Source organism: Oryctolagus cuniculus, chromosome 5 (assembly GCF_964237555.1).
Source record: "Oryctolagus cuniculus chromosome 5, mOryCun1.1, whole genome shotgun sequence".
Taxonomy (NCBI): domain Eukaryota; kingdom Metazoa; phylum Chordata; class Mammalia; order Lagomorpha; family Leporidae; genus Oryctolagus; species Oryctolagus cuniculus.
Window position 1 is genome coordinate 9321854 of NC_091436.1, and position 13693 is coordinate 9335546.

Sequence of the window (13693 nt, forward strand, 5' to 3'; positions counted from 1 at the left end):
GTGGCCGGGGCTGGGCCAGGCCAAAGGCAGGAGCCCAGAGTGTCTTCAGGGTCTCCCACGCACTTGGGCCATCCTCCACTGCTTTCCCAGGCTATTAACGGGGAGGTGCACAGGAAATGGAGCAGCCGAGACTTGAACTGGCACCCACATGGGATGCTAGCGTCACAGGCGGCAGCTCTACCTGCTACACCACAGCGCCAGCCCCCAGCAGTTTTTAAGGCTGAAATCAAAGACACGCCTCTGAGATCTACTCATTTCTCTGGGTCCTCACCAATGTATTTAGTTTACTGAATTTAGGTTTGTTCTTTTATTATGAACCTCTTTTTTCTTAGCAAGTCCCAGGTAAGAACTTCAAGAAGAATGGAAGAGAAAATTATTCTTCCTCCACTACAGGCAAATAAGTGAAGACTTCACATTCCCTTCTGAACATTTCTCATTTCTACTTCAGACTGATAAGCAACATGAGCTCACTCTACTTATTCACTGTCCAGTCTGGGGAACAGAATAAAGCATTCTAGTTAAAAGAAAAAAAGTGCTTGCACCATATTTCTCCCGATTTCCATACCACAATTCAATTAAGGTAAAACACACACAAAACCGAGAGAGTGAGATTAAACAAGTGTTTGCCAAAAATAAAAAATAATTCCAATGAATATAAGCAAACCACAGTGTGCACCAGAGGTTGGAGGAGTCTCAACACGGTCGGTGTCACTTCTTGAAATCAGCCAGTGATGCAAATGGACTCAGGAGTGTCAAGGCCCTTACCTGCACGAGTGTGTCCAGTGTGAAGATGTGTTCCCCGCGGACATTGTAGAACTTGACCATGGCACTCTTCAGAAGGGGCCCATTGGGGAGCTCACCCAGCTGGGTCTGCCGCTCCATCCCAGCAACTGCCAGCAGGTCTCCCTGCGTGCACCACTGGGCCACCACCTCTGAAACCAGAGAGAAGATGCCATCAGCTGCTGGCTGGGGGCTGCAGGCTCACCCGGTCCCAGATTTCCATGGTGATCGCTACTTCATTATCAGTCATTAGATACATGTGGCTTTTTAATAGGCACACACAAGTCCACGTGGAACAAGGGAGAAAGAGAAAACAATTAGCAAAATGTATGATGACAAAAAATAGGAAAACTGGTTTTTTTTGTTTGTTTGTTTTTTTTTTTTTTTTTTTTTTTTGACAGGCAGAGTGGACAGTGAGAGAGAGAGAGACAGAGAGAAAGGTCTTCCTTTTGCCGTTGGTTCACCCTCCAATGGCTGCCTCGGCCGGCGCACTGCAGCCGGCGCACCGCGCTGATCCGAAGCCAGGAGCCAGGTGCTTCTCCTGGTCTCCCATGGGGTGCAGGGCCCAAGCACTTGGGCCATCCTCCACTGCACTCCCTGGCCACAGCAGAGAGCTGGCCTGGAAGAGGGGCAACCGGGACAGAATCCGGCGCCCCAACCGGGACGAGAACCCAGTGTGCTGGTGCCGCAGGCAGGTGGAGGATTAGTCTATTGAGCGCACGGCCAGAAAAACTGTTCTAACAATGTTTTTAGTGAACGCAGCATGTGCCCAGTGAGGACCAAGGTAGCAAATCTGCATGCGGCCCGGCTGAAGCAGTACACGGCATTACCGATGAAAGCTACCCACCCAGCTTCCAGGCTCCCTCCTAGTTTTCTTCAGTGCTCAACGAAAGGGTAAGAGGAAAAACATTCTACCAAACCAGAAGCAATCAAAGGTGCAGGTGTGAGGCTTTTATGTCCAGATAAGCTTGAGATGGAAGAGGAGGAGCCCTGTGGGCTGGCTTCCAGCCCAGAGGATGCACGGATTCACAACCCAACTGCTCTTCCTTAAATGAGTCAGTGGGGCAGGTGTCAGGGAGCAGTGGATTGAGCTGCTGGAGCTGCTGAAGCCTGCATCCCAGATCAGAGTGGCTGGTTCGAGCCCCAGCTCCTCCACTTCAGATGTAGCCTTCTGCTAATGCACCAGGGAGGCGGCTGGTAATGGTGCAGGTACTTGGGCTCCTCCCACCTATGTGGGAGACCAGATGGAAGTCCTGGCTCCTGGCTTTGGCCTGCCCTGGCTCAGTCCTGGCTGTTGCGGCCATGAGGGGAGTGAACCAGCAGATGGAAGACCTCTCTCTGTGTCCTTCTGCCTTTCAAATAAATAAATACATCTTTTTTTTTTTTAGTAGAAGTCACAACAAAGAGAAAAGGTCCCAGATAAAGTGAATTAATTTACTACTTAGCGTATAATGAAGAGAAATCCCCCAAATTTTCAGCAGACTTTTTTTTCCAAGGTGGAACTTTCTCAGCAAAAACTGCCAAGTGACATCACCCCCTCCCGCTCTCCAGAACTCTTGTGCCTCCCCCCACATGAGAACCTCCAGTAGAGATCAGATGTGACGGTGGCGCAGAACAGGGCTGCACACGGGACCAGGAACGACTTGGAATTCCCAGTTCTACTGCACCTGCCACGGATTACAGCGGGGACACAGAAGATCGTGAACCACCCCTCTTCACGGGAGATGCTCTGAGACAGTACCAAAGGAAGGACAAGTGGGTCGGAGACCCTCTCGGACTTCCAGGGGACACACAGCAGACCTGACTGTAAGGAGACGTGTGCCTGGGCCGTGGCCTTCCTGGACAGCATTCTGACTCTCTCTGAGTACTTACTGACACAGCTCATAAGGCAATGGATAAAAATTAAGTTACAAAAACAAAATTTATTGCAAATTATACCACATGCAAGAACAAGTCCTTAAAATATTCTGACACCAGGAAAAGAGAAATTGCCTAAATGTAGCACCTACTGTCTACTAGATGCAGTGGTTCAGTGCTATCTGACCTGAAATTGGGAAGGCATAGTACAGAAAGCTCTTTCTGGGGCCGGCACTGTGGCTTAGTGTGTGAAGCCACTGGCTGCAGTGCTGGGATCCTGTGTGGACACCAGTTCAAGACCTGGCTGCCCAACTTCTGATTCAGCCCCCTGCTATGGCCTGGGAAAGCAGTGGAAGATGGCCTAGGGCCTTGGGCCCCTGCACCCATGTGGGAGACCTGGAAGAAGCTCCTGGCTCCTGGCTTCGGATTTGCGCAGTTCCAGCCATTGTAGTCAACTGGGGAGTGAACCAGCAGATGGAAGACCTCTCTCTCTCTGTAACTCTGAATTTCAAATAAATAAATAAATCTTTAAAAAAATAGCTCTCGCCCCATGAAAGAAAAAAATAATTGAAGCCATTTTTAGATTAGATTGTGATTTCCAGTTGGGCAGTGACTAGAATGCTGTATCTGTCTCATTTTTAGGATAAAATTTAAAAATTTCATGCTTCGGAGGACCTTTGAAGTCACCTACAGTGTGTTCCTATTTCCTATACTGCATGTTTGGTGGGAATCTGTGAGAAGTGCTGCTCCAGTGTACTCCAAATTGACAGATGTCAATACAACATAATATATTCAAGGAGTATTAAATAAAGGTCCCATAAGCAAGATGGTGAAAACGTCACCCTATCAAGAATAAAAGGGAACTCCATAGTAATTCTATTACTTCCAGCACTGGTCAGACATTCGGTGAAGAATAAAATTCAGGCCTTCAAAACTAGAAGCAGATTCTTAAGAAATTAATGAGGGGCTGGTGCCATGGCACAGAGGGTTAAAGCCCTGGCCTGAGGTGCCTCATCTCACTTGGGCGCCGGTTCTAGTCCCAGTTGCTACTCTTCCAATCCAGCTCTCTGCTATGGCCTAAGAAAGCTGTAGAAGATGGCCCAAGTGTTTGGGCCCCTGCAACTACGTAGGAGACCTGGAAGAAGCTTCTGGCTCCTGGCTTCAGATCGGTGCAGCTCCAGCTATTGCGGCCATCTGGGGAGTGAACCATCGGATGGAAGACCTCTCTCTATCTCTACCTCTCTAACTCTTTCAAATAAATAAAATAAATCTTTAAAAAATAAATTAATGAACTAGGGGCTGGCGCTGCGGCATAACAGGTTAAGCCGCTGCCTGCAGTGCTGGCACCCTTTATGGGTGCTGGTTCGAGTCCTGGCTGCTTTACTTCCAATCCAGCTCTCTGCTATGGCCTCGGAAAGCAGTAGAAGATGGCCCAAGTCCTTGGGCCCCTGCACCCACGTGGAAGACCCGGAAGAAGCTCCTAGCTTTGGATCAGCGCAGCTCTGGCTATTGCGTCCAACAGGGGAGTGAACCAGTGGATGGAAGACCTCTCTTTCTCTCCTTCTCTCTCCGTGTAACTCTGCCTTTCAAATAAATAAATAAATCTTTTAAAAAAAAAGAGAGAGAAATTAATGAACTTGTCTTAAAAAGCTGAAAATTAAAAAAAAAAAAAACATTTGAGAGAGAGAGAGAGAGAACACGGAAGCTCTCTCCTATCTGCTGATTTACTCCCTAAATGCCCACAATGGCTAAGGCTGAGGCTGGGCCAGGGCTCGCTTATAGCCAAAGCCAGGACCTGGGAACTCACTCCAGGTTTCCCACGTGGGTGGCAGGAACCCAATTCCACAGGCTATCACCTCTGCCTCCCAGGGCCTGCATTAGGAAGAAGTTAGAGCTGCGAGTTGAACCCAGGTCTCGGATGGGGTTATTGGCATCTCAATTGCAAGGCCCACTCAAAAATAGAATTTTTGAACCAAAAAAAGCAGAGCTTGGATTACTAAATACATGAGAGAATTTATGATGGCCATCTCTATATTTTAGGTCCATAAAAGACAGAAAAAAATTTACAGCAAGGCACAAGGAATTTAAATTCATCAACATCATCAAAAAAATACTGACCTATCTCCTAATGGGGCCTATTAGTGGTTAAAAAAAAGGATATGCACATAGCTCATGCCTCTCAGGGGTTCACTAGATACATAATTCCTTAAAATCACATTTGAAACAGCACCATGTGATCCTCGAAACACAGAGCAGAGTTTGTTTCTCTCCGTGAGCAGGTGCTAGGGCAGGGCCACAGGCAGGTGTGATGGCTGCTGCCAACCCACGGCGCAGTACATGGACTTGGTGCTTCGTCTCCCTGCGCGTCCCGAGCAATCCAGACAGAGCAGCAGGTCACAGCGGTGACTCTAGGGGGACGGCCAGCTTTGAAAGAGATCTGGCTTGTCACTCAGCTCCGCACTCATGTTACACTAGGTCCTCTTTAACATCAAGGACCAGGGGCAGCGGAGGAAACTGAATTTTAACATCTTTTCATACTGCACCATTCAAGCCTGAAGAGACAGACTGTTTTCCCGAAGAACGCACAGGGTCACGACATCAGCAGTATCCTCAGACGGCAGCTCTCAGGCCCCTGCCAACACCTGCGGCCACTGCTTCCCCTCGAGCGCGCACTTCATGGCATCTGTCAGGAAGACGCCAGCCCCTGCCTGCTGCCTTCCCGTCACTGCCTCAGAACCCGCAGCCCTTCACGGCAGCTGTACTGCACAGTGATCAGCTCCTTAGTGAGCCTGCCAGACTCTCGCATCACAGGGCTTCTGTGGAAACGATGCCCGTGTGCCATCTGCTGCCTCAGGAGTGGCGGGTGCTGCAGTGTGTTTGCTGTGCAGACACAAGGTAGGCCAGATGCAAACACACTGGCCCGTCTGGGATCACTCATGCCACGAGGAAAGAGGAGGCCAAGACACACACCACATCAGGAAATCCTCTGCGAGACAAGACGCGGTGCCGACAAGCAGATCAGCAGGAGGGTTAAGGAGGGACCTCAAACACACTCCATCAGGCCCAGACAAGGTCACCACAGAGCAGAGCCATCACTAGGCTCTGGATGTCCAACACCCGCCAGGAAGGCAAATGTGTCAGGGCTGGGTGTGTACCTTTCAGCCCTGAGCGGATGACAGTGGGAGACAAGTCGTCGTAGCTGTTCATCAGGCTGATGTCTCCCGAGCTGAAGCTGACGGTGAGCAGAGGCTTCATGTTCTGCACTGGGATGGGGTGCGCTGCGGGGCCGTCTGCAGAAACAAACACAGGTGCCGTGTGACAAGGAGGCGGCCAGCACCCGCCCAGGCCCAGGTTCCAACAGCGCAACCTCGCCTGGTCCCTTAAAATGTGCCTGGTAAAGCAGCTCCGAATCTGGACTGGACATGGCCTAATCAGGAAGCAGTCTCCACCCTTCAGCAGGGCGCCAACAGAGAAGCCCAGGATGGGCAGCACAGCGGGAGACGCACCGCCCGAGGCAGCTGCAGGTGGCGGCTTTGTGTGAGAGGTTGGGAACTTGTGCCTTCACACGTTTTGTGTTTCTAATGATGTACAATAGATGAAAATTATTTTAATGTCATATAAAATACAAGGGTCATGGGAAGAGGGACAAAACTGTTTCCTTCATTCCGATCCAACCTGCAGAAAAAAGGTGCTTTTCAGTAGTGAATGCTCCTCCACCGCCTGCTGGAGAAGGGCGCATTCCTTCCTTGTCACATTCCTGCTGCACAGACCTTAGCCACGGCCAAGGAGGCAGGGCTCATAGCTGCATCGTGTGCCACGGTGACTAACTTGCTTTCCAAGTTCTGTGCTCGCCCAGATGTCATAGAAGAGGCCGTGGAGGACCACAGACTGGCTCTGCCACGTACGGTCTGGAACAGCCGGTGCCTCCTCCATGCCTGGGAGCCTGGGCCCTTGCAGAGGCAGCAGGAGTCCTCACAGCCGCCAGGTGGGCCTGCCTGACACTTGCCGGCACAGGCACCCCAGGACTGTTCTCCACTGCTTCACGGTCAAGTCCTGTTCTGTACTTAGCTCCGTGCTCAAGTCCCCTAGGCCATCACAAAAAGGATCCATTACATCTGAAGGGGAGAGGCCGACTACCCTCTAACCTGCCCTAGTGCTTCTGAGAAGGGGATGGAGCTCTGTTCCAAGACCTACTCGAGACTTGCTTTATAAACGTGGCCTCTAGACCTTTCTCCTCCAGTGACGGATGGGGATGAGTCCATTCGGACTCAACACACCTGAAAGGACCTCTCTGTTAAAAGTCCACTGAGTCTGTGCTACGCAGGCATGGACCTCATCAGCACCAGGCTGTCGAAACATGGCCAGAATCTCCCCAAGCTAGCGCCCTACTAGGGGAGGGATAATTTCCTCCCAGGTGGATTTATGGAGGTAGTAACACTCCCTCCCGAGACCCACTGCCTCTGAAGCACCACAATCTTAGTTTTCCTCAGGTGAGCAACACTTTCTAGACACACACACACACACACATACATACACACGTCCCGGAAGTGCAAACACCCTGTCACTGTAGCAGAAGGGAGTCTCAGCAGAGGCAGCCGCTGCTGGGGTAGAGCGCTTTAACTTTTCCCCGGACTCGCCCTTCCTAAGACTACATGCACCACGGACGGCGGCAGGAGCGGGAGGAACCTCCCGTGGAGGGCCTGTCTCTGTAGGGCCACGCGGCAGCGTGAGCACAGCCGTGCTGGCCACAGACAGAAGCCTGCGGCAGCGAGATCCCTTCTGATCAGGTGCCACTCCCTTCCACCAGCCCATAATATATTTTTCTTCCTCCACTCTGGCAACGGTGGCATCGACGCCAAAGGTTCCTTCCCTTTTCTTTTTGTCTCCTACTCGTCTGTGGACAAAACATGCTGGGTGAGGAAGAGAACAAGAGCGTCTAACAGCGCAGCAGGGTGCGGGGGCTTCTGAACCGAGAAGGGGGAGAGTCTGCCGGCAATCAGGAGGGCAGACGGGGGCGTGGGGGCAGCCAAGGTGCCGGCCTTCACCGCAGAACTGAACATTTCCTCAGGCAACGAACGTGACCTGCTTTAATCACATTAGGGACGAGGCTACCCTGCCTAGTGAGTTACACCGCACAGACTTTTCATGCAGCTCCCTGTACTCTCCCCGGGGTCACAGGAAGAGCCCTAGGCCTGCTGTGTATCCAGCAAAGCCTGAGGCAGCGGAGCAGAGCTGGCGTCAGTAGTGACCTGGGGAGGGCGGCAGAGGCGGCGGCCACATGAACAGAGAGAGGCCAGCGGCCTGCGGTTCAGCGCCAGGACTCTTCCCGGCGAGGCAGGCCTTCCCGCTGCCTTCTTTAAACAGCTGATTCTCTGGTCCCTCTGCTCAGTGACAAGGAACGTGAGGGCCAAGGAGCCAGCTACCTTGGGGCGGCGAGTAGTCGTCTGAGTCCGTGTCACTCTCGCTGCTGTCTTCCACCAGGAAGATGGGGTAGTTCCAGGACATGCTGAGTATGCCATCTGACTCGTGCAGGAGGACGTGGGCCAGCATCCTGCCGTGGCAGTCCATGACAATCACTTGCCCGTCGGCCGTGCCAAACAGCACCTGCAACCGAGAGCAGACCCTTGACCAAGTGCGAGTGAGAGCTGGGCTCCCAGTGACTCCACTTGGCGGTGGCAGGACAGAACAGACTTAGAACTCAAGACGGAAAGCAGCCAAGGAGCTGAGGAGCGACACCCAACGCCCAACAGCAGGAACAGCTGGCTGCCGCGGCAAACGCTGCAGACCTCCTGGAGATGTGACCGACGGCAGAAAGGACACGGTGTGCTGATGGACGTTCCCAGACAAGCGCGGGAAACCACGGCTTCACCTTCCGAGGCGAGAGGAAAGGGACTGAGAGAGAAAACGCTTACTTTTCTGGAAAATGAACAAACAACAGATTCATTGCTGTGACTTTCTAAAATTTAAACGCACACGTTTCTGTTTGCCAAAGTGAGTACACTCGGCTACATACAAATGTTACTTGATCCTCCTCGGAAATGCTGATGGTCCTGCAACTGTCCTACTGTAATACTAAGGGTCTCGTGGTTTAGTCCATCGGGAATTGTAGCAACCAATAACTGAAGCAATGACATACTAAAAACATGAATTCATCCATGCCAAGCAACATGATCAAAGTTTTACATACTTAACTATCAAAATAATAGGTGTTAGTAGCTAGTACTGCCAGGTGAAGCTCGGAGGAAACAGGTACCGGCACCACGGCTGTGGCCCTCAGCGGAGTTAGGTACCGGCACCGTGGCTATGGCCCTCAGCGGAGTTAGGTACCGGCACCGCGGCTGTGGCCCTCAGCGGAGTTAGGTACCGGCACCGTGGCTATGGCCCTCAGCGGAGTTAGGTACCGGCACCGCGGCTGTGGCCCTCAGCGGAGTTAGGTACCGGCACCGTGGCTATGGCCCTCAGCAGAGTTAGGTACCGGCACCGCTGGTGTGGACCTCAGCGGAGTTAGGTACCGGCACCGCGGCTGTGGTCCTCAGCGGAGTTAGGTACCGGCACTGCTGGTGTGGACCTCAATGAGTTTAAACCAGGCTGGCTGACGAAGAAGGCTGAAGCTTATGCAGAGGGAGAGTTACTTCAGACTTAGTCCTTGCTTCTCTTTGATTTTGAGATTTTTTTTTTTTTTTTTTTGACAGGCAGAGTGGACAGTGAGAGAGAGAGACAGAGAGAAAGGTCTTCCTTGGCCGTTGGTTCACCCTCCAATGGCCGCTGCGGCTGGCGCACTGCGACCGGCGCACCGCGCTGATCCAATGGCGGGAGCCAGGTACTTATCCTGGTCTTAAGCTCCTTGCGGGTAGACTATGCAGGGCTCTATCCCTGGTACACAGAGAGCACTCAATGAATATTTATTGCTGAATGAATGAACTAAAGTCAGCAACAATCAAAAGGCAATCTTGGGCCATAAATGTTGATGCCTGTGATAGATTACTTGTAGACAAACATGTGTTTCACTTAGGTTGGAAAAAGGTTCATAGAATCTACAGAGCTATTTTAAGAGTAATCAGTTATACATCAAATATTCCTTTAAACATGATCTACATTGTAATTAATGAATGCTACGAAAAGACTAAACCAATTTCCCCCCAGAGACAGTGACGGATTCATTAGTGTACGCTGGTGAAAGGAGAAACAGACCAAACTACCAAGGACCCCGTGAGATTCATCTAAGTAAAAGTTGAAATTCTGGCTGTCAACAGAAAAAAAAAATAAAATAAAACGCTGGCCAGCACATCTACAAAACCCCCCCATGCGAAACAGGCACAGGGATGAGAGCCGGGGCGCGGGTCCAGCCTGCTGAAGCCCTGCAAGAGAGAGGTGTTTAACGTGCTTGGGTTGCTGAGCAGTTCCCCATGCTGCTAACTACGGAACGTGACCTGGGAAAGCTCTGACCAAGAGGCACAAATTCCAGCTTTCAGATGAAGACGGCACGTGGGAGTCCCGAGGTGACGCTGATGCGCTCGGAACCAGGCTTTTCTTTCTTTCTTTTTTTTTTTTTTTTTTGACAGGCAGAGTGGACAGTGAGAGAGAGAGACAGAGAGAAAGGTCTTCCTTTGCCGTTGGTTCACCCTCCAATGGCCGCCGCGGCCAGCGCACCGCGCTGATCCAATGGCAGGAGCCAGGAGCCAGGTGCTTTTCCTGGTCTCCCATGGGGTGCAGGGCCCAAGCACCTGGGCCATCCTCCACTGCACTCCCTGGCCACAGCAGAGAGCTGGCCTGGAAGAGGGGCAACCGGGACAGAATCCGGTGCCCCGACCGGGACTAGAACCCGGTGTGCCGGCGCCGCTACGTGGAGGATTAGCCTAGTGAGCCGCGGCGCCGGCCGAACCAGGCTTTTCTTCTCCCCAGCCATATGCTCACTGGAAAGCAGCCACTGGCTCATTTCTCACAATCTTCTATGTGTTTATTTAATTTCTGATTCCTTTGTTAGACTACAAGCTTTGAGGGCACAGGCTGTTCTTGACTAAATGTTTACTTGCACCCCAAATTCACATGCTGATGGTGTTTGGAAGCGAGGTGCCTAGGAACTGATTCGGTTCCCATGAGGTCACGAGGGCAGGCCCTCCCGGATGGGATTAGCGCCCTGGTAAGAGGAGGGGGAGACCTAAGCTTGTACTCTCTGTACCCATAAGCAGTGAGGAATGGCCATGGGAGCCACCTGCAGGCCAAGGAGGAGCCTCCCAGGAACTGAACTGGCCAGCCCTTAACCTTGGACTGCCAGCCTCCAGAACTGCAGACATCAACGTCTGATGTTCCAGCCGCCCAATCTGTGGTGTTTTGTCACGGCAGCCCGAGTTGAGACCCAAACCCTATGAGCTCACTAGTTTCTCCCCGGAACCTGTCACTGTGTCTGACACACAGCAGGAAGTGCTTGAGGGGGGAAGGCAGAGGGAGGATGGGAGGAAGGCCATGTCTGCACAGAGCTGTCATCACGTACCATGGGCATTTTTCTGAATGAGGAGATAAGGGAGCAGACATATAATTCCTGAACAAAGAACTGGTGCTATAATGAGTTATCAGCATTCAGCATCACATTAGAGCAAATCAGCCCCCAAACCCCACCATCAACCCTTTCAGCTCTAGCTCCCAGGGAAGACTAAGCCACCATGGAGATGGATAAAAGGGAAGGAGGCACTAACGCACTGTCAAGCTATGATGGAGAGGTCACTCGCATTTGGAACAAGTACGTCAGAGACGACTGAAGAACGCTGATAAAACAGAATCAGATTGTAAAACATCTTCACCGTTACAAGTTCTTTCCATGCTTAATCACTTCCAAGGAGATAAGGCCGTGTGAGCAAGGCCCTCAGCAGAACAAGACAGAGTCTGATGATACTGAATACACGCCTGACAGGGACATCCGTCTCTGCTGCTTCTGCTCCCAATCGTGGCCAAGTAACAGACGTTCCACAGGGCTCCTTCTCAGGCAAGGCGTCTTCCTGTCATGCTCCTCAGGGCTGGCCCCAGGCCCACTTCTCTCAAGGAGATCACAAGCGCACGGTCGGCCTCAGGAACCCATCACAGCTGACTCCCCGCCAGGCTCCCTCCTGAGCCCCAGACTCCCACACACCTACTGCCTACCCACCATCTCCCCCACAGGCCCTTCCAAGTCCACAGTCCACAGTCAGATGCCCGGCTGCATCCTTCCCCCAAGAAACACAGACAACCAGGTTCTTCCAGCAAAGACGGCTCGTGTTTCATCGCCACCGCCCGGCACTGCATCATGTACATTACAGGTGCTCAGATGTCGCCAGAGGCTTGCAGGACCCACCACAAAGGATCACACGGTCCTCACTGTGCCGTGAGCCTGGCTTCCGGTAAACCACAGCGACTCAAGCACAGGTCTGCACCTGAGGCTCTCAGATGGTGTCCATGAGTGGTTGCTCAGTGATGTTAATAAACGAATGCCTCATCTTTGGTCTTTCCCCAAGTTTTCCTACAAATGAAGGAGCAACTTTTTCTTTATAAGATTTATTTATTTGAAAGGTAGAGAGAGACAGAGAGACAGACAGACAGAATATATCTTTCATCTACTGGTTCACTTCCTAAATGGCCACAATGGCAGGGCTGGACCAGGCCAAAGCCAGGAGCCTGGAACTCCATCTGGGTCTCCCCCATGGGTGGCAGGGGCCCAAGTACTTGGGCCATCTTCTGCTATTCTCCCTGGTGCATTAGCAGGGAGCTGGATGGGAAGTGGAGCAGCTGGAACTTGAACCGGCACTCATATGGGATGCGGGCACTGCAGGTGTAGCTTAACCTGCTATGCCAAAACACCAGCCCCTAGGAGCCACCTCTTTCCTTTCTTCTTTAAACCAGACACCAATGCTTATAAAACTGGCACTCTAAACACTTTCAACAATGGATTACACATGTTTCATAAGTTGCACTGCTGTTTCCTCTGGTGGGCTGCAGGCTCCACTCAAGAGCAGTGACAAAGCTCCCGGTGTCACGTGTACATCAGGATCACAGACCTGGGAGTCCGGTCGGAGCAGTTTAATGGCTCTCCGTGGTTTCAGTTCACATTCTAGCCTTGAATTCATTGAGTGCAGGGTTTTTTTTTTTTTTTTTTTTAACATTTATTTATTTGAGGCCGGCGCCGCGGCTCACTAGGCTAATCCTCCGCCTTGCGGCACCGCCACACCAGGTTCTAGTCCCACTCGGGGCGCCGGATTCTGTCCCGGTTGCCCCTCTTCCAGGCCAGCTCTCTGCTGTGGTCAGGGAGTGCAGTGGAGGATGACCCAAGTCCTTGGGCCCTGCACCCCATGGGAGACCAGGATAAGTACCTGGCTCCTGCCAACAGAGCAGCGCGCCGGCCACGGCAGCCATTGGAGGGTGAACCAACGGCAAAAGGAAGACCTTTCTCTCTGTCCCTCTCTCTCACTGTCCACTCTGCCTGTCAAAAAAAAAAAAAGATTTATTTATTTGAAAGTCAAAGTGAGAGAGAGAGAGAGAGAGAGAGAAGGAAGGAAGGAAGGAGGGAGGGAGGGAGGGAGGGGTGGGAGGGGGGAGGAGGGAGAAAGAGAAAGAGAAAGAGAAAGAGAGAAAGAGAGAAAGAGAAAGAGAGAAAGAGAGAAAGAGAGAGAGAGAGAGAGATCTTCCATCTGGTGGTTCACTCCCCACATGGCCACAACATCTGGGGTTGGGCCAGGCCAAAGCCAGGAGCCATGGCGCTTCTCCCAGGACCTCCACATGGGTGGCTGGGCCCAAATACTTGGGTCATCTTCTGCTGGTTTTTCCAGGCCACTAGCAGGGAGCTGGAATGGAAGCAGCTGGGAAATGAATTGGCACCCATTTGGGATGCCAGCATCTCAGGTGGTGGCTTTACCCACTAAGCCACACTGGCCCTGAAAGGTGTTTTTTCTTAATAACAATGCAATTATGGTATCCATATATAACCCCTTAACTTCATTGTATTCCATTCTAAATTATCTTTAGGTGCAATTATTTTTAAATAAAAACAATTTTTTTTACTAGTAGCTTAAAATGAACCAAGCTACAGACA

At 51.6% G+C, this 13693-nt stretch overlaps 1 protein-coding gene across 11 annotated transcripts in view; it reads right to left on the bottom strand.

The window, feature by feature from the left end:
* The window catches only part of TULP4 (TUB like protein 4), a 248201-nt gene that overhangs the window by 34084 nt on the left and 200424 nt on the right, over positions 1 to 13693 (bottom strand). For all 11 annotated transcript variants that reach the window (XM_051855194.2, XM_051855187.2, XM_051855193.2 and 8 more), the window contains 3 exons: positions 8061 to 8241; positions 5793 to 5927; positions 766 to 932 (listed from right to left, as the gene is read on the bottom strand). In XM_051855194.2, the coding sequence (XP_051711154.1) occupies positions 766 to 932; positions 5793 to 5927; positions 8061 to 8241 (483 nt within the window). The remainder of the gene's footprint in view (positions 1 to 765; positions 933 to 5792; positions 5928 to 8060; positions 8242 to 13693) is intronic.